The sequence below is a fragment of the Bombyx mandarina genome, chromosome 17, assembly GCF_030267445.1.
Source record: "Bombyx mandarina strain Sakado chromosome 17, ASM3026744v2".
Taxonomy (NCBI): Eukaryota; Metazoa; Arthropoda; class Insecta; order Lepidoptera; family Bombycidae; genus Bombyx; species Bombyx mandarina.
Window position 1 is genome coordinate 5,111,091 of NC_143223.1, and position 20,932 is coordinate 5,132,022.

At 34.3% G+C, this 20,932-nt stretch overlaps 3 protein-coding genes and 1 long non-coding RNA gene across 4 annotated transcripts; 2 read left to right on the forward strand and 2 right to left on the reverse strand.

Moving 5' to 3' along the window:
- The first annotated feature begins 1,717 nt into the window (after positions 1 to 1,717).
- Positions 1,718 to 10,481, forward strand: eIF3d1 (eukaryotic translation initiation factor 3 subunit d1). Its single transcript, XM_028188207.2, has 10 exons — positions 1,718 to 2,086; positions 2,427 to 2,623; positions 3,151 to 3,304; positions 3,514 to 3,623; positions 4,005 to 4,143; positions 4,263 to 4,423; positions 5,445 to 5,576; positions 7,172 to 7,378; positions 8,630 to 8,825; positions 9,247 to 10,481. Exons 1-10 carry the CDS (start codon positions 1,894 to 1,896, stop codon positions 9,405 to 9,407), a joined length of 1,650 nt encoding a protein of 549 aa, XP_028044008.2. The 5' UTR covers positions 1,718 to 1,893; the 3' UTR covers positions 9,408 to 10,481.
- A 187-nt stretch (positions 10,482 to 10,668) lies between these two features.
- On the reverse strand, positions 10,669 to 16,667 carry LOC114253397 (facilitated trehalose transporter Tret1). The gene is made up of 9 exons (XM_089734392.1): positions 16,472 to 16,667; positions 16,304 to 16,377; positions 16,128 to 16,225; positions 15,705 to 15,839; positions 15,364 to 15,447; positions 15,002 to 15,280; positions 13,441 to 13,561; positions 12,304 to 12,435; positions 10,669 to 12,227 (listed from the first exon to the last, which is right to left on the reverse strand). The coding sequence occupies exons 1-9, from the start codon at positions 16,594 to 16,596 to the stop codon at positions 11,686 to 11,688; spliced, it is 1,590 nt and encodes a 529-aa protein (XP_089590518.1). The 5' UTR covers positions 16,597 to 16,667; the 3' UTR covers positions 10,669 to 11,685.
- On the forward strand, positions 16,593 to 20,429 carry LOC149501110 (uncharacterized). Its single transcript, XR_016324510.1, has 2 exons — positions 16,593 to 16,681; positions 20,290 to 20,429. It is a non-coding gene; the product is annotated as an uncharacterized LOC149501110 (long non-coding RNA).
- LOC114253278 (gem-associated protein 6-like) lies at positions 18,116 to 19,731 on the reverse strand. The gene is made up of 2 exons (XM_028188086.2): positions 19,443 to 19,731; positions 18,116 to 19,099 (listed from the first exon to the last, which is right to left on the reverse strand). Exons 1-2 carry the CDS (start codon positions 19,598 to 19,600, stop codon positions 18,772 to 18,774), a joined length of 486 nt encoding a protein of 161 aa, XP_028043887.2. The 5' UTR covers positions 19,601 to 19,731; the 3' UTR covers positions 18,116 to 18,771.
- Positions 20,430 to 20,932: the final 503 nt, after the last annotated feature.

The following is a 20,932-nucleotide window of genomic DNA, read 5'->3' on the forward strand; positions in this document are numbered from 1 at the left end:
GTTCTACATTCTATATACCTTAAGTTATTGTTACTACATTTAATTGGCAAGATATTAGAAAGGAAGAAAGAGAATGTGGAAAAGAAAATAGAAAGACAAACACATTATTCTAAATTAAAAAAAATTACGTCGTTATTCAAATTTTTTTGCCTACCTAACCAATAACCTAAAGGAGCTATTGTGGCTTCACCTTTGATAGGCGGTTTTTGTACATTGTTACAACCATCGAGATATTATGTTACAGCAAGTAATTGTTGATAGAGCCTTGTAACAGACTCATTTATAATGATAATTGCTCGATACTGAGGCAAATCCTTTACCGTACTATCAACTCCACATTTTTTCCCTACCTATTCGCTGATAGCCAAAGGGCATATTTAAGCTTTGTTCCAACGGATAGGGAGCTCACGGGCTCAACCTGAGAGAATTTGCTAACATCAGCCGTAGCAAAAGCAGTGCTTCACAGAATCTACCACCGCATCGGAATCGCGGCCCACTGATATGAGATGATCACAGAACACTATTACTTCTAGGAGATGATCCAGTAAGAAATTCAATGGGCTGTCTATGGCTACCTTCATTTTTACAGCTGCATAGTTTGATTACGACTTGTCACAATTAAAATCTCAACAGTCGAGATGCTTGTTCGTTGTCTGCTCGATTGTTTGAACATCTTGAACTCGCGACCTCGATAACGCTCCTGAGAGTCAAATGACAAAACCATCGAGATCGAATCGAATAGGAGAATCGACTTAAACATTTCAGACTCTCACATTAGTATTAGAGATGGTATTAGAAGCTATGCCTTGTTTATGACATCGCTAAGCAATTTGCCAAATAACTAACAGAATAAATAGTCCTCGAGTACGATTATTCAAAAATCCATTTAAATATACGTATTTAATCAGTAAGCTTGAATTTTACAACATCAATACTGTGCGACTTGCTAAGCCGACTTTTTATCTATTATGTATGTATCTATTCACAATATAAAAACAAAAACCAAGATATACTTGTTGAAAATTTAAATTTCTTGGCAAATTCGTCCATCCAAATAATATACAGCATTGAATAAAGTTTAATAGTCAGTTGGACAATAACTTTATGCGAAAACTGCAAACGAATATAGACTAACTCATACGAAAAATTGATACCACACACTGACAATTAAAGAGTATACCCGAATATATCGTATTTAATAAACACTCCTGCCTATTCGTCTGTATTCGGTGATTACTACAGTGAAGTGAGACTTTTTGGCGGGAACGCGAGAAATAAAGTTGTGTGATTTGTTTTATTTTGTCTATTTAGTGTTTCTTTAGGGTTAGATGTGTAATAACGGTAGTTTATTAACTGTTTAGTATTTGTGAAAGTGCACAAATATGGGAAAATGAAACAAAGCCGCTGAACGTAATTTCTCGGGATCCTCCAAAAAGTCCACTGAAAAAGTCTCAGTAAATGACTACCATTTCACTGAGATTATATTTCATCCCATATCATCTCATCTCATTTCATTTCGTTTCGTTTCCATTTCATTTCTTTTCGTTTTCATTTCATTTCATGCCATGATTCATGTTAATCAACTTTTTTCATTTCGTTTCATAATATCAACTTTTCATATAAAAAAGTTTTAATTAAAATTTAAATAAGACTTGACCTAAAAGTATTAGTTACCAGGTCATAAAATCCCTTAAATAAAACCAGTGAAGTGATGCATGTATTGCACTCTGTAACTCTGTAGTTTGTGGCTTTGTGCCCGTCCAAAGAGTAAAATAAAATTGACAGTCTTTAGATATTCTCTCGGAAAGTGATCGTGTGGCATTTGAGTCTGAATACATGGTACCTACCTAGTTGTTAGTGGTTTAAGATTGTAACTTATCATAGTGAACTACGATGTCGGAACACGTACTGCCGGCCGAAGGGCCGATGAGATTTATTTCACCCATAATACAGGATAATCCAACCGGCTGGGGACCTTACGAGATGCCAGACCAATTTAGGGACATGCCCTATCAGCCATTCAGCAAAGGCGATCGATTAGGCAAGATAAGTGATTGGACAATGGTGCAAGACAAGAAGTACCAGAGTAAGTCTAATTTCGTTATACGAAGAAAACTATACAGAACTATTTATATTAGAATAAATAGTTTGAGGTTAGAGTGCTTTTTTTTATCTATCAACGAATATGGCTTAGCTTTTTTGATCTAGCTAATAAATAATTAGCAATCATTAGCATTTTACTATAATACATTTCTTGTCTCGTTAATAAAACACTTGACTTTATAACTATTAATAAAAACGAAGTAAATATATTTATTATAAATATATGTACATTACATATTTTAGCACTTATGAATATGCTGCCCATTTTATAATGAGAAAAATCATTATTTATCTCGGCTCAATACTTCTAAAAACTTCTCCAGACAAATATGCATCACAGTTCGGGGCTGGTTCGTCTTATGCATACTTCCATGATGAAGATGAAAGCACCTTTCACCTGGTGGACACTACTCGAGTACAAAAGCCGTACCAGTCATATCAGCGTGGGCGGGCTCGAGGACAGCGTGGTCGTGGTGCCAGGGGTGCACGTACTCCTGGTGGTATGACAACATTGAACAAGGTAAAAATAATTACGTCATCAGCCATAACCTCAGTCAATTATTATGGTAATATTATCTACTTTTCATACTGTAGAAAATATTCAAAAATAAATTTACTTCATGATAAAATAATTTCCTCAATGCTATCTTTGTCAATATTAAATTGCAATAATACTGTAGTGTATTAGTGAGGGTACTTATTCTTCTTTTAATAAAAGGATTGCTAAGTGCGGTCTGCATAAAGACAGATACAGAATGAACTGATTTGTTAACCAACACATGTGCTTAAATTTATGATTAAATAATAAAACATAATAAATACAAACCTTGCAATTAAGTTTTTTGGTATCCCAAAATTATTCACAACCTTTAGCTACCTATTAAATGTAACATTTTACCTGAAGACATTGAAAGTTTTTAGTAATATAAAGAATGTCCTTTAGATCTTCAGTAATGTAGTGTAGTGCAGTGGTGTAAATGATGATCTTAAACCAACGTATATGCAATGCATTGAAATGTTGTATATGTTTAATTGTTTAAAAAACAGCCACGTGAACGCAAGCTTGGTAAGAGGTGGGGTCAACGTGGTGCACCTATGAAGATTCGTGATGCATCTGTAACTGTAAGGCCAACATGGGTCACGATTGAAGATATGGACTTCCCACGTCTTGCCAAACTATCATTACCTGGTATTAAAGAAGGTATGTGTGTGTGATATTCTTACAACTATAGATTTTTTTTATCTAATTTATAACTATTGATTACAACGTAGTACATAATCACAAACAAACAGAAATGTTAAAAAAAATGTCCATTTTACATATAAGTTACATAATGTATAAAATATCACAAAATAAAAAGTAAACGTACATACAGATCTGTTTGATGAAATAAAAGTGAAATTTTACAGGTGAAGATATTGTCAGTTGCGGTACTTTAGAGTACTACGACAAGGCGTACGACCGCGTTAATGTGAAGCACGAGAAGCCCCTGCAGCGTATAGATCGTATCTTCCATACGGTAGGAAATTATTACATTTTACATTCGTTGCAAATTTTTTTCTATCAAATTTTCCTATGATCTTAATAGCAGCTGTATACTTACAATAAAGAAACTATAAAATTTAGTTAGTATCAAAACTGAAAAATGGCATATTTTACTGAGATAAAGGGCCTTGCTATAATCCACTAGCTTATCCATATGGCAATTAAATAGATGTGGCATAACATAACATATCTGTTGCACAGCTTGTAAGCAACAAAAGAAAATGAATGAAACAATATATACTTAATATCGAAATTTTATATAAATAAACTTAATATTTAAAGTGAAGTACCTATGAACTAATATTATAAAATTATTTTGAACACTGATAATAATGAGATTATTACTTTTGCTTAGGTGACAACAACTGACGATCCTGTGATCCGTCGTCTCAGTAAAACAGCTGGTACTGTTTATGCAACTGATGCTATACTGGCGACGATTATGTGCTGCACTCGGTCTAACTACTCATGGGACATTGTTATCGAGAAAATAGGTGAGTCTACTCTTCATAATCTTAAAACAAAAATACAATCAGAAATTAAGATTAGTTATTTTAGCTAAATAAAAAAATCTTGAAATAAGTATGTAGTCTAATTTATAACATTTATAAAGGTGACAAATTGTTCCTGGACAAGCGTGATAATACAGAGTTCGACTTGTTGACCGTTAATGAGACCTCTGTCGAACCTCCAGCTGATGATGGAAATTCTATCAATTCTCCAAGAAACCTGGCACTGGAAGCCACCTTTATCAACCATAACTTCAGTCAACAGGTATTTTGTGATGTTAATTATACTTTTTGGATACATTATTTTGTGTTAATTTAATTTTTTGGGTACCAACATGTTCTACATCAGCACAAAACATTAGAGATTATATTAGATTAGTATCATTATTATATTAGACTATTGTCTAAGAAACGTATTGCATTTGCAATAACTCATATACTATCTGTTTTTTCATGATGTTTCTATATGAGAAACTTTCTCTGACGTACCATGAAAATTAAATTTGGTTAGAGTTCAATTAATAAATGATGCATTCATTCTTACAACAACGAAAATTGTAATATTTTGGATCATTACTGTAGATGTTGTTACCAATTGTGACTTCAGTAATAAAGAACTAATACACAGTAATGAAAACACCGTTTATTCCGTAAGATGGTACATGTGTTTACATAAAGACCGGCGCCGGGCAACTGGTGCAGTGTAATACAATAACTGCATGCGCAAGCGCTTACGTGTCCCTACATAATAGATTACTTCCATGCCTTGTAGATCCACTTATATATCACAGAGGTAACCTTTCTCTGTGAGTGTTTACAAGTCAATACCTAATCAAACTGCGCAAGTAGTCCGCACTTTATGTCCATTAATAGAGAATCGATCTATCGGTGGTTCACGCTTAGAGGATTAAAGCCATAGTGTGGACACACACATTTTAAACACTATCAAAGCTCATCATTATAGATTATAGGTTAGCAACTCAAGGATTTTTACTCAGCGATGCACTAGATACGAATTGAAGGTAGCTGGTAGGCAGAAGATACCTATATTTATTAAATTATATATAATTAATCCAATAAACATAGTCGTACCGTTCATAATGTCTCGTGCACCTCGGCCCTAGATAAAAATGTATTGGTAAATATTGCGATACATCAATGCATAGCAACACGGTTGTTGACTGCTGCTATAAGTTACCAAAACGCTAAGTATAGGTGTAGTATTTTATTGTCGTTTTATTTTTACTCTTAATGTTTCTGAAGAATCAATTTTTCCCAACAAAAAGGTGCTGAAATCAGGTCCAACGGAGCCTAAGTACAAGTTCCAAGAACCAAACCCGTTCGTCTCTGAAGAGGAAGATGGTGAAGTTGCCTCAGTGGGCTATCGCTATCGTAAATGGATCCTTAACAATGGTGTTGTAAGTTATTTTTACTAAATATAGGAATTCACTGTATTGTTTATTTATACTTAACACAAGAATCAAAGCTCATTCATTTTTTTTTTTTTTATTGCTTTGTTGGTACGAGCTCACAGCACACCTGGTATTAAGTGGTTACTGGAGCCCATAGACATCTACAACGTAAATGCGCCACCCACCTTGTGATATAAGTTCTAAGGTCTCAGTATAGTTACAACGGCTACCCCACCCTTCAAACCGAAACGCATTACTGCTTCACGGCAGAAATAGGCAGGGCGGTGGTACCTACCCGTGCGGACTCACAAGAGGTCCTACCACCAGTGAAAAATTGAAAGAAATCAAAATTATTTTTATTTTATAATAAACGTACCCTCGTGTTATCATCATACAAAGTAGGAATTCCGCTTTTCTCAAAGTGTTTAAACAAAAAAAAACCTTGAGTATTTTTCTATTGACAATTTTTCTAATAATATGGTATTCAATATGACTTTTTGTAATACATAATATCGTCGCTGTCAAACCAAAATCTGCTATGTGCACTTTTTGACTTTTTCGTATAGTTCACAGCTCTATCTATCGTTTTTTTTTTTTTTTTTCTCTTTTGTTTTAATGTCTCGTAGCGATCTGTTTCAGTTAACAATGAGCTATTCCTTTGACTGATTTTAATCTTAGTAGTGATATAAACAGAATCAGTTGTCCAGTGACATCTTCATCTTTTGTTGTACGATTTAATTTCTGTTCTGTAATGTAGGTATACTGTGCCTCCTTAATCTAGTAAACTGCACAGCTCCTGTGCCTCCTAGGTCCGACGCCAATTTATTGACGTGTGTCGATAACCTGGCTTGGTATTTTTTGCTGTAAGCTACTATTTCCTCTTTCACTGTGGGAATATTTAGCTCCTTTTGTATGATCTTGTTACTTATGTAATGCGGTATTCTTAGCATTGTTCTGAAAGTTTTATTTTGAAACCTTTCAAGGATCTCGACATTGCTATTGCTGGCAGTTCCCCAAAGCTGTATGCCATATGTCCATATTGGCTTTAAGATGGTTTTGTAATTGTATCTACCGTATAAAAAAATCTGTTATGTGTCTATAGCTTTAATATTTATCTGTAGGTTTCATTTGATATCTTTCTTAAAAATTCACGTTCATATAAAATTTTATACGAAAATGTTTTTACTCGTTAATTCAAAATAGAGTTTTTGCACATGACATAGGCAGATTTTGATTTGACAACGACGATATATAAAATCTATATAAATAAAAATGAATTGCTTTTCGTTAGTCTCGCTAAAACTCGAGAACGGCTGATGCGATTTGGATAATTTTGGTCTTGAATTATTTGTGGAAGTCCAGAGAAGGTTTAAAAAGTAGATAAATATGAAAATGCTCGGAATTAAATAAAAATAACAATTTTGTTTTTCCTTTGATGTGTCCCCTGTCGGACGGATTCCTTTTGTTTGTTTTAAGTTTATTTTATACAAAAGTTTAGGTATTTTATTTATCGATGGAGGCAATACAAAGTCTGCCGGGTCAGCTAGTGTTGAATAAAAATATTTCTCTTATTTATTTATATATAATAAATGAATTTACAGGTTTTGATAGCACGCTGCGAGCACGACGCGGTAATGCAGGGCCCCCAGGGCGAGACGCAGTTCCTGACCATCAAGGCGCTCAACGAGTGGGACTCGAAGCTCGCCAACGGCGTCGAGTGGCGACAGAAGCTGGACACGCAGCGCGGCGCCGTGCTCGCCAACGAGCTGCGGAACAACTCCTGCAAGCTCGCCAAGTGGACAGTGCAGGTCAGATCCGCGACTTCATAATTCGTCTTCTCGCATCAAAACTGTATAATCTCAAAACTTACTAATTTTACGGGAGAGTGTTTTAAAGGTTTAACATGTGATATTTCCATCTTTGCAACTTTTTTTTTTTATCAGTTACATTATGTCTTTTAAAGTAATTAAAAATTATGTATTAATTTTGTTAATAGTAGTCAAAATATAGGTAAACCAAAAAAAAGAAAACTAAAATTAAACTACGCTCTTTTGACAGTATTTATGAGAAAAATACTGGTTATACCAAATGATTCCGCATATTAACTCAATTTCGAATATTTTTGGAAATTGTACACTTTTAATGCAAAAAGACAATATGGTGTACATGCTTCTTGTTCGTTAACGGTTTAACACTAATAATCAACCAACGCTTACCGTTACCTATTTGTACCATAGCGGGTAGATAACGGTATACGACAAGTATTACTCAAAATAAACAATACAAAACAAAAAAAAATAGTATAATAAGTGTAGATTAATTGGTAAAATAAAAATCATGAAGTCAAATGTGCAAAAGCAATAAGATGATACGTGCACTTTCGCTGCAAAACTTCAAAATGGGTCATTTGACCCCTTATGGTATGTTTAGTGTTAAAAAGGATCGGTAGTTAACATAGTCTAAACGCGCAAAACACATGGTTACATTAAAATCTTATTTTTGTCCAATACTTGCAAATAAAAGATACAAAATAACATTACATTAAGATAAATTCAAAATGGGTGATTAAGTATCTTTCTTTTCATTATGTTTTTTTTTTATTGCTTAAATGTGTGGACGAGCTCACAGTCCACCTGGTGTTAAGTGGTTACTGGAGCCTATAGACTTCTCCAACGTAAATGCACCACACACCTTTAGTCTCAGTGTAGTTACAACGGCTACCCCACCCTTCAAACCGAAACGCATTAGTGCTTCACGTCATAAATAGGCGGGGTGGTAGTACCTACCCGCGCGGACTCACAAGAAGTCCTACCACCAGTAATTACGCAAATTATAATTTTGCGGGTTTGATTTTTATTACACGATGTTATTCCTTCACTGTGGGAGTCAATCGTGAGCATTTGTCAATTACGTATTTCATTAGAAAAATCGGTACCCGTCTGCGGGATGCGAACACCGTTGCATCGCAAGATACGAATGCACCAGACGTCTTATCCTTTAGGCCACGACGACTTACAAATCAATCTTATTTAACGACTTAATATTTGTTGTCTGTGCAGGCGTTACTGGCGGGCTCGGACCAGATCAAGTTCGGTTACGTGTCCCGCGCGCAGGTGCGAGACAACTCGCGCCACGTCATCCTCGGCACGCAGCAGTTCAAGCCGCACGAGTTCGCCGCCCAGATCAACCTGTCCATGGACAACGCCTGGGGCATCCTGCGGTGCATCATCGACATATGCATGAAGCAGAAGGACGGTACGCCTCATTATTCTTGTTTTTTTTATTGCTTAGATGGGTTCACAGCCCACCTGGTGTTAAGTGGTTATTGGAGCTCATAGACATCTATGACTTAAATGCGCCACCCGCCTTGAGATATAAGTTCTAAGGTCTCAGTGTAGTTACAACGTACCGGCTAAGGCGAGACTTTCGGCGCGCACCGCGGTACCGTAAGTTTCGTGTAGTCGGTGTGTTACCCCCCTCAACCGGGTATCCGTAAATGGATTCCCCAGCGTTAAAAAAAAAAGCTACAACGGTTGCCCCACCCTTCAAACCGAAACGCATTACTGCTTCACGGCAGAAATAGGCAGGGTGCTGGTACCTACCCGTGTGGACTCACAAGAGGTCCTACTAATTACGCAAATTATAATTCAATTATTAATTAAATCACCTATTTCAGGTAAATACTTGATCATGAAAGACCCGAACAAGCCCCTGATCCGCCTGTACGACATCCCGGACAACACGTTCGAGTCGGACGCGTCCGAGGAGAGCGGCGACGAGCAAGCCGACACGCCCTTCGCGCCGCTCTACTCCTACGGAAACAACAAGCGGGTCTAGAACTCTACACTTAGCATCCAGAGAGCCAGAGAGCCTAACAGTATAATTGAATATGCAATTTCGAAAAGGGCACATCTCTGAAAATGTAAAACGTTCAGGAAATGAAAAAAAAACTGATCATTTTCTAAAGCAGTGTAAAATTTAAAATATTAACTTTTGAGATATATTTTAGTGTTAATTAGCAATTGAAAATTACTGGAATCTATATATTAATACGTGAAGCAAAAACTTTGTATCCCTTTTTACGAAAATTGCGCGGACGGAGGAGTATGAAATTTTCCACACTTATAGAGAATATAGAGAAGAAGTGCACAATGCTATTTTTTTTTTAAATAATGCATAAAAGATACATTAAATCAATAAAGAAAACATTACACACACTACATACCATGTATTTGACGCACACACGCATGCATACTATTTATTGTCAAACTTTTGTTCTTGACGTCTGTTGTCAAATTGAGAATAGATTAAATATTGTTTGTCTTTGTTAATATTTTTATAGTCGAATTTCGACTACTGCGGGACCTCTAGTTATTATAAAATGGGTGTAGGTAAGCCTCAAAACTACATGTATATGAAAAAACGTATTTAACAAAATAGACGACATGTGCCCTTTTCGAAATTGCATATTCAATTATTGTCGAACTTCCGATACCCAGTAACGAAAAACGATCGATTTATTTAAAGTCCTGACTATACTTGAGACCTTAGAATTTATCTCAAGGTGGGCGGCGCATTTACGTTGTGAATGTCTACGGGCTCGAGTAACCACTTAACACCAGGTGGGCTGTGAACACGTCCACCCATGTAATCAATAAAAAAAAAGTCGCCGGTCTCTTGATACTGTAAGCTATTGTTTATATAATTAAGCAATTCTGGCTCTCATGTGATTTTTATATTCAATAAATTCATTTAATAACATAAACACAGCTTTAAATGATGTCCTGTGATGTCATTAAGGTCTTTTTAAATAAGTACATATGTATGTAGGTGCGGGATTTTCTACAATTTCGTAATGTAATCGTAAATTTTTTTTCGATATTATAATTCAGAATACAATATTACAGTCACTATTGGTGTTTTATTTATATTCATTCCTTAATTCAAATCGTTCATGCGTGTTGATCGACTTGCTATTATAAATGGGTCTTAATGCTTTTCTCCCATCAAAAACTATCAATAAATAGATCAAATTAAAAATGAGAATACACAAGTAAAATTTAATCGGTAAATCAAAACGAAATAAAAAAAAAAAAACACGAAAAATCAATATTTATTGGCACGTGTACATACGTATATATTGAATAGAAATATACACAATGTATCAGTATGTGGTCTATATGATACTCGAAGTTGGCTGACGCTGAATTTAAAAAGACCACTTCCTTTGTGACTTTTAGTCATAAGATGACATTCGATGTACGAGAATCGCGAGGTTGGAACATTCGTTGTAACACTCTTCTGAGAGTGTAAAACACCCAATTAATAAAGAAAACTCAAAGTAAAAAGGCACTCAGGTAAAGACACTCGAAGGCTCAGTTTCGCAAAGCAAATAGTATAACAATTACTCTTTGGCTTGTAAATATACACGACGTAGGTATATACCAACCGCTCTTTAAAAAAATGGAGCGATTAACTAATACTAACTGAAGATCATTCGAAACAAAATTATTGAACATTTACAAACTTTTTACTCTTAAGTGTATGACTATGAAGACGTGTTTTGCTTGACTATTTTTCTAAACCAATTAACGCTCTTTTGAGGATTTTTGTTTTTCGTTTGATCGATGCACAAATAGCGTGCTTGCTCGTTGATTTAATAACTATCTACATAGTTGATAAACAAGAAATAAAATAATTATTCTTAAGAAATAGTTAAAGCGCTGCAGTTTGTTCCTTCTTAGTAAGAACGCTACATTGTATAATGACGTCATTCTTCATCGCCATACCTATTATGTTATTATGGTTACCGTCGCCCATGGCATTCAGCAATGCCAAGGGCAGAACCAAGCCGTTGCCTACCGTTAAATACTCTCCACAAGCCTCCTTTGAGGAAGGACATGTCTTTAATTTTGAGCAACGATCGTAAATTTTCATAAAAACGTCAATAATGACTTATTTTTGGGGTTCCGTTGCCAAGGTTTTTTTTGTTATATATTATATATGAAAGACATGTCTTCTTAACTAACATTTTTTGAATATAAAATTGCATTAAGCATAAAAACATTGCATACGTCCCGAAAAAAATATTTACATCTACACCAATCACAAACAACTATTTAGCTTCTTCACGGTGATCGCATTCATCAATGTTCCGTTGTCTCAAAGCCCGTTCTTCAGGCGAGCGTTTCTCCATATTATCCTGTACCTCTTCCAGGGTTTTATCTTTCGTTTCTGGCACACAAAAATAAACAAACAACAAACCCGCGTAACCAACAAAAGCGAACGACCAAAACACGGAATAGTGACCGAACGAATCTTTGACGACCTGATAGAATTTCGTCACGACAAAACTGAAGACGCAAGCTAACATCGTCGCGAGACTGGACGCGACAGCCTTCACGTTTACAGGAAACAATTCTACTTGCATCACGTACGGTAAGTTCCCTAAGCCGTTCGCGTATAATATATTAAACCCTATGATGCCAATTAGAGGCACCGGAAACAAAGAAGCCAATGTTTCCGGCTGCACTTTCACAACATCCTTTAGATAGAAATACAATCCGACTAATGTCATTGACAGTGACACGCCAAGGCAAGAAACGAACATGAGAATCCTGCGTCCGATCCACCTAGTCAGAAACGTAGCGCCAATACCTGGAAAGATACAAAATAATAAATATTACATTGCCTATTATTTTATTTTATTTTTTATTTTTTTAATACCACCTACATGCGAGGATTTGCACAAATCCATAGACAATGCTCGCAAGTGGACCGGATATAGAACTGCTCTGTGTAAATATCGCTTCAAGATACGATTGTATAACGAGAATACCGGTCATATATTGGAGGATCTTCAAGCCTGAAATTTTACTGAATGTATTAGTACAAAAATACGTTTTATAATACCCTAAAAGCTGTCGAGTATTAATCAAGCGATTATCGATAGGGGAAATCTTAATTTTCTTATTTATAAACACACTGTTGCTAAGTACAGTTTGAAAAACAGAAAATTTGAACTCGTTCACTTGAGCAAATTTAATGTATAAGCCGTTTTGAAGGTAACCGAAGTAATTAGAATTGCAGTATCAACAATAAATTAATTACAGAGATCTGTTGCACAAATAATAGATAACCGATGCAGGAAAGTCAATATTGAATTCGTCCTCAAAGTTATAATTACATATTTATATACAGACTGCTATCTAAGGTGGAAGTATCGCATTCAGTATAAAATTATGTTACGTTTATGACCTGCTATACGGGACTTTCAATTTAAAGTCCAGAGCTCATAGATAAAGGCATAGACAAGGTAAAAATAAAAACTTACGTTGAAAAATGAGGTTATAGTAGTAGTATAGCAAAATTGCTACCTGATTACTACGGGATTTGAACACAGTCATAATAGCATCGCTCAATACGAATACATCGAGCCACTTATCCTTTAGGCCACGAGGACTTCTGATCTATTAATTAAGTTATACAATATTATTTACTAGCGACCCGCCCTCGCTTCGCTTTGGAAACATTAAATATTATTATTGATAGGCGAAGCCCGGTATGTTGCGCGCGGTACGAAAATAACCGCGGGTGACGCCGCGGGGCGAAGCCAGTCTAAAAAAAGTAGCTTATGTTACTCTTAAGATCATCAGCTATCTATCAGTGAAACTCTCGTCAAAATCGATCCAGCCGTTCCAGAGATTAGCCGGAACAAACAGACAGACTGACAGACAAAAATTTCAAAAAATGTTATTTTGGTGTATGTACCGTATATATATTCATATGCACGTAGTAAAAAGCGGTTATTTCAATGTTACAAACAGACACTCTAATTTTATTTACATGTATAGATGTATAGATTACCTACCCAAAACAATATAAATGGCTTTCCTGTATTTAGTATTGGTTAGCAATTCCTTCACAGAGCTTTTGCTCTCCATATTTTCCTGCACGTGTATTCGTATGACGTTAAACTGCTCATCGATCCACTGTAAAAATATGAAGCTTAAACTAAAATTTAAAATTTGAATTGCTTGTATAAAACTGTAACAAATATTCATCTGTATATTGAAATTAAAAAGAAAAGGTTACGGTAATGCACGTGCGAATCGATTAAATTAATTAACTAACAATTTTATCTAAAGTCAAGATTAAGTTTTGAAATATATGTATTATTATATAGGCTGCCTGAGCAGCAGACATTAGGAAATAATTTCAATTAGCGGATTTACAACCAGGCTGAATAGGGCTAGGGAAGCAAGGGCCCATTTCTTTTTAATCTTAAAGTTTATGAAAAAAGTCTATGTTAAAAGAAGTTTATATTAAAAATGATGATATCCTTATAAATGTTACTGGGTCTATACAAATTAATTCAACTTTTATTATGTTTCATCAGTTAGATACATTTAAAGAAGTGAGGCATCGTAGAGATCGGTAGAGACAGCATAATTTAGTAGATGGTAGTAGAGAACCAGAGTTTTGCATCTCAGCACGACAAAAAAAGGACAACCTAATTTGAATAGCTTACCGGAAAATGAGTAAAACCACCACTGCCTAAGCCTGTGGTATTGATGTTTAAAATCTAGCAATCAAAGATACTGTTTTTATTATCGTAATCAATCCAATAAATCTATATATATAAAAATGAAACCCGTTTTCCGTTGTCACGACATAACATGAAAACGGCTTGACCGATTTGGCTAATTTTGGTCTTGAATTATTTGTGGAAGTCCAGAGAACGTTTAAAAGGTATAAAAATATGAAAATTCTCGGAATTAAATAAAAATGACAATTTTGTTTTCCCTTTGACGTGTCCCCCGTCGGACGGATTCCTTTTGTTTGTTTTAAGTTTATTCTATATAAAAGTTTAGGTCTTTTATTTATCGATTGAGGCACTACGAAGTCTGCTGGGTCAGCTAGTGCTTAATAAAATTTAATTAAACTTATTCTTTGCATTCGATCCCATATACACTCCCAATACCCTGAGATATAAGGTCGAAACCTGACTGCATTGGAATAACGTGCATTAATAGATAATTATCGGTGCGAACTCACGATACTATTACCGCTAATCATTTACGCAAGTTTATAAATTTTCATACAAATTGGAGGATCTGACGTCCCTTTATCGTGTAAATGGTATACGAATGTGTGTTATGTATGCATTTACTTAACGGAGAGGATGTGTATCACCTAACGACATACAAATAAGGAACGCAATTATAATTTGTCGCAGAAATAAGCAGACTTGTACTATTTGTTTAACTTTACGCGCGAATCTCAATCGAATCCCGCTCTGTATCCTAAATACGGCCCTGCGCCCAAAATGTTTACTTTACACACACAGCTCTTAAAGCGTTTTGTATTCTCACAATATTCTAGCACGAAAAAAAATCACTGTCATTTTAACACACAGCCCATAACAATACCTTTTCGTTTTTAGATCCTTTTAAAACTCTAAACTCCTTTCTTGCTGCAGCTATTCTCCCGTCTTTTAAGTGATAATACGGAGATTCCGGTATCCACAAACACGCTAATACGTATATTATAGGTATCGTAATTAGTATCGAATTCAGGAAAGTATACGAAACGAACGGCCCGACGCTATATATGATAAGACATCCGAAGTTGTTCATAACTTGAATTATCATACCTAATGCGCCCCGAATCTCCTTATCGGCTATTTCTGTTACATATATCATTGTCACCTGAAAAACTAATACTGTTATTTTATCATATATTTTATAAATTTTACATTAAATACCGGATTCTTTCAACATTTTATAGTTACCACGGCAATTACGCCCGTCGACGCCCCCATGAGAAAACGTGCAAGGTACATCACAACAGGCATTTTACTAAAAAATATCATAATCTGAAAAAGTAATTAAATCTTGAAATCCCTTTAATGGTAGTTCCTATTAAAATTAAAATAAAAAAAATGACATATGTTATTACAATTAACTTAAAAAAAGAACAGACCAATAAATTTTGTCTATTTTATTTTTTAATCCAAATAGGTATGCTCGTCTATTAAATAAAACAAGCTTTAATTCTACACTAGATAGTAACGAACGGTTGCATTGCGCTCTAACGAATTATCCGAATAAATATTTTTAAGTTCTGACGTACCGCACCTAATATTCCTGGGGCAGACGAAACAAAAATGGTTTTGCGACGTCCAACACGTTCGTTCAATAATTGACCGCCATAAGAACCTAACAACGCACCCAGCCCATGAAGCGACACCACCCATGATATCTGTTCCTAAAAATCCAATTCACTATATTACATTTAAATCAAACAACCTATGATATAAAATTTATTACGGTATAAATTTAAATCATTTATCATTTTATTAAATGTGTATATTAGATAAAAAAACTTATTTTACTCGTCACTTGCTCAAAAAATAAAACTTAAGTTTTGCTTATTATCAGTTGAAAAATGTAATCACGGTATCCTAGAGGTTGGCTAATAATAATCAACATACATTCAAAATAATTTCCACAGTGCTACTACCTATTCATTTAAAAAATTTAGGTGGCGACTTACGTCAGTAATTTTTACGCCCGCTTCGCCGCTTGTTAACTTTGGAATCGCTGGCGAAGGCCACGCTAATGTTGCTCCAGTAAACATAAATGTTAATGAGGCTGAAGTTCAAAATTAAAACATTTAAACTTGTAACATAAGCAATTTGAATTCCCGCTAAATTGACATTACATACATACCACAAATTCCCGCTAAATATTGCACTTTTCTCTTTGTGGATTCGGCCATTTCACTGATTGTAATTAAAATGTAACTGAAATGCCAAAACAATATTTTTAATGCGACTGACTATGCGAATAAAGGTGTCTTATCACCAATTTCCACAATAAAACCGTCTTGAGAATTACATCACGGTGACATGTGAAGTTTCCGTCATGTAACAATAAAATGTTCGAGTGTAAAATGAACAAACTGCTACTATCACAATTCTCGTTCTTGTACTTATACAGTACGTATACACATGTACATACATAGGTACATAGTTGCAAGAATTATGATGAGTGTAGACGAGAGGGAGATTGACGTGAAAATGGAATCTAAATTGACATAATATCTAGGTACTTATGTCCTTTAATACGTTTACCTGATACCTAGTCTTTTATCATTTTTGGAAAATTACGAATCTTTATAATGCAAAGCTATCTAACTTTACAATAAGCCTCAAAATTGTCTTACCATAAGCAAGATAATTTTCATAATTAATTAGAAATATGAACATTAATACTAACCAACAAAATTTCATTTTTATAGAATTTTAAATTCAATTAAATGATTCTACATAATTAGACGTAAGTATAACCGCCACGACAGTGGGTATTAGAATTATTAAAGATTAAACTAAAAATGACAAGCACAATTTAAAGTATTATTTTGTATTGTGTATGTACGGTTCTCGTAAAATATAAACATAATTTCAGAGTAAAATATGACAACTTTTTTGTGAAAATACCTACATACCTAAACATAATAATACATATTAGGTACCTATCTGATTACATTATGAAATTTTAATTAAATAAATTAATTTAATAAAATTAAATAAAATTAAGATTTAAAAATCCACTGTCGCTGATTTATCTTCTTTAACCACTTTTATGTATACTAAATAAAGCCCTTCAAAATTCATACTTAGTACGGCCCTGAGATATATGAATACTGAGTGAGTAGTCATTTTATATTTAATTATCAGGATACCAAACTACAGAAAAGGACCAAATTAAACACTAATCAAACAGAAAAAGCATCCTCTCATCATCATTATCCTGCCCTTCTCCCAGTTACCTGGGGTCGGCGCAACATGTTTTCTCCTTCCATACTCTTCTATCATATAGGTACAATTTCTTCGCTCACTCCCCTCTTACCCATATCGTCTTTCACGCAATCCATCCATTTCTTTTTAGGTCTGCCTCTTCCTATATATCCTTCCACATTCAAAAAGCATCCTCTTAATCTCCACAAAACCTTATTATAATTCAGAAATTTCACAAGATAAACGGTTTGAAATTACTCAATTTATTGATCATCTGCCTTTTGAACTACAGTTCACTGGTTGTATGGTATAGCTTAATGGTTGAGGTTATGAGCAATTAGAAAATACAATAGACTTCGACCTCACGTCTCAAGGTGGATAGCAGCATTCAATTTGTTATTTCTATGAATTCTACGTGGAGAAAGGGAAAGGAGTAAGTCTTAGTGAGCTAGGTCGTTTCTCTTATACACAGCCATTCCCTATTACAAGATAATTTTTATTTAAAGATGAAAAATGAATAAAACCACAAAAGAAGTTTTACTTCTTTCACGGGCATCAAGTTGCACACGCACCGTTTTTTTATGATTACATATTTAGAAAATACAATCGGATCGGCAGATTAAATTAAAAGTTTATAGTCTTGTGGGCATAGAGGTATAATTCACGCTGATTTTATTGTTGTTGTTTTGTCAACTTAGCAGATACGCCAGATACCTACATTGTTTGAAAAGAAACATAAATGGGCATTTTTTTATGATTCTTTATTTTCTTAGTATTTTTTTCAAAAACCCTTTGCAGTTCTTTGAAGATAAGATAATGAAGTTGGTGAAATTATCCTAATATTCATAAGTTCTCAACTTGGTTTACCAAAAAAAGACCAAATATTTTCAAAAACCATACTTAAAACATGCTGTTCTAAAATCTTGACATTATATCACTAAGAGACACCGTTTCAAATCACTAATGATTTCATTGAGGGTGAATAGGTACATGTTAAGAACCATTAATTACTACTTACTCCCTTCAATAATATTTGTATTGAATATTTTGGAAGAATTTATTGGAAGACCTAAATCAAAATAGAAGATTTAGTTAGATTTTTATGCCTTAATTTATTCCAGCAGTATGCATTATACTAATTTTACATTTGAACTATCTTCAATACCAAGACATTGGCAGTGTTTATTTAGAAAAAAAGCAATGAAGACAAAAAAACATAATTTCTTAATAGCCATTATAGTTTTAACCATTTAAACAAAAATATATTAAATTACATTTTATGATGCTAGGATGGTCCTCACTAATCATAATTTCTAGTATTTAAAAATATGAATTATCTTTCGAGTTAGAGTGTTTTAGATTCAAAACTGTTCATTGTATTGCATTACTTGTAAGATTTTAAAATGATGGCATTTGTCGAATTAGTTTTCGCATTTGCATTGCCACAATAGTATTATCCGTACATATATCATTAATACTATAAGGAGGAATTATTGTCACATTTCCAAATACAATATTGTCATTCACTTCTGTAACTGGCAACAAATTCTTTTTCAGCCAAGATATTAGATTAGATTTTCTATCCACACTAATGTCTTCAACGTAACTAGCAGGTGTCTGAATAGGTGGTATCAAATCTGTATGTGTTTCTGTAACATCTATTATTGCATGGCCAGGTACAACGACGGTGTGATATGTGCTGTGATTCGCTATGGAAAGAATTAAGCTGTAACAAAATTATGATAATTTTAATTATTTTTATATTTACTTGTTTTATCCCTCTATAACAATCGATAACCAAACAATAAATAGCATTGAATTGTAAAAATATAAATACAATCTTACAATCAGCTATTAAAGGTCATTAATTAGTTCTTGCAAGAACTACTTCGAAGAATTTCCTAACTTACAATAACTAAGTATTGATCGTAAGTAAGTATTGAAATTATTGTATAGATATTAAACAGGATTTGTGTAGCAAAAAGGCAATTGTATAAAAAAAGGAATTACGTGAATTGGAAAAGTAGGGAATAATAGTACATTGAATAGTACATTGATTTAAAATTTACCTATGAGATATCGGATCTATACACCGTATAAACCCTTCAAATTCGGAATTTTTTAAGAGCTTGACTTTTACGTATTTGTTGAGTAGATTCAAAAAGGAGACGCAATCAAGTTTGGAAAAGTCAGAACTTCCCTTTATTTCTGATAAATTTTCATTCATTTTTGAGTCACCCAGAATGCAAACTTGTATTTTTGGAAATTTAAACTACAGTTGGGACAGTATAATAATATATTGCTTCTTAATTAAATAATTCTATGAATTAAAAGTAGTAAAACGGAATTTTGTACGAAATTAAACTCAAATTTACAGTCATTAATTATTTTTTTTTGTCTAAGAAATCGGCAAAGTAACCTTTGCCTATACAGCCAAATCCCTCGAAATAAAATATTTTTACTAAATGTAATATACGAAACGTAAGAGGGATTTGACTGAAATAAAATTGATTACAGAATCCAAATTGAATGAAGTGATATGAATTGATTTTTTTTTATTATCTCTCTCTACCAAAACTCTCAATACCAATTTCTATGCGCCATGGCTCATTATTATAGAGGTACACTATCTTCATTTTACCAAACCATAAGAAAGCAATTGAAATTTAATTAAATAAGTTTGTATAAAATTATTTAACCCCTGATTATAATGCTGGGAATTAACCTGTAGACAAAGTATACTACAAAATATACAACAAAGGGAAGATTTTTCACCGAGCGAGTGATATTGCTCGGTAGACCGACGGCGACGGTCCGAATGTTGTTTGTTGTTCGGAACTTTTATATTAAATGCAAGCTTATCTTGAAAATGTCGTAAGCGAGATTCAGGCATCTGTCAAATATCTTGCTTCACAGAATGTAACACCGAATCGGAAACGCGACCCACTGAGAAGATCCGGCGAGAAACTCAGTGGGCAGCTGGAGGTCGTGTCATTTAATTAGCGTTGTCCGTGCTGAGATTAGCTTGCAAGTGCCAGTGCTGCTCGAAGCATGCGGTGAGTAGAGGCTGAGCTTGAATGCTGCGTGAGTATCGCCAGTGCTGCTCTGCACTGCTGTTATATTTTACAAAGAATGGGCAGGTCGTCGCGTGTTCTCTTCGTTGAGTTGACAAGTAACCACTCGTTCCCTTCCATACAAAAAATTGCATTCAAATTGCACTGTAAAAACTGAGACCTAGGAACTCAAGGTAGGTGACGGCATTTTCATTGTTGATGTTTATGGTGGTCAGATGGACGGTGAACTCATCCACTAACATACAAATAAAAAAAATATATATATTAGAGGTAATCCTAATAATTCCATTTTCCATTCCATTGTTTGGAATTTGATTCGGCAAACCTGTATTGTAGGTGCCCCCCTAATCATGCAGTGCAGTAAATATTTATCAAAGACAGCCCTCAGCAGGAAGTGGTTTAAGACAGGACACATTTCAGAGACATATTCGTGCATTTTTACGTATATAATATTTATAAACTGATGGAACAAAAATAAAAATAAA

Bases quoted from the DNA above. Each gene is read 5' to 3' on its own strand.
- LOC114253278 (XM_028188086.2), bottom strand. From the start codon at position 19,600: ATGAATGAAAATTTATCAGAAATAAAGGGAAGTTCTGACTTTTCCAAA. The intron at 19,100-19,442 runs GTAAATTTTAAA...ATTTTGTTACAG, and splicing joins ATAGATCCGATATCTCATAG to CTTAATTCTTTCCATAGCGA.
- LOC114253397 (XM_089734392.1), bottom strand. From the start codon at position 16,596: ATGTATGTACATGTGTATACGTACTGTATAAGTACAAGAACGAGAATT. The intron at 15,281-15,363 runs GTAACTATAAAA...TTAGTTTTTCAG, and splicing joins CGACGGGCGTAATTGCCGTG to GTGACAATGATATATGTAAC. The intron at 12,228-12,303 runs GTAGGTGGTATT...GTATCTTTCCAG, and splicing joins ATTTGTGCAAATCCTCGCAT to GTATTGGCGCTACGTTTCTG.
- eIF3d1 (XM_028188207.2), top strand. From the start codon at position 1,894: ATGTCGGAACACGTACTGCCGGCCGAAGGGCCGATGAGATTTATTTCA. The intron at 2,087-2,426 runs GTAAGTCTAATT...AAACTTCTCCAG, and splicing joins GCAAGACAAGAAGTACCAGA to ACAAATATGCATCACAGTTC. The intron at 4,424-5,444 runs GTATTTTGTGAT...CCCAACAAAAAG, and splicing joins ACCATAACTTCAGTCAACAG to GTGCTGAAATCAGGTCCAAC.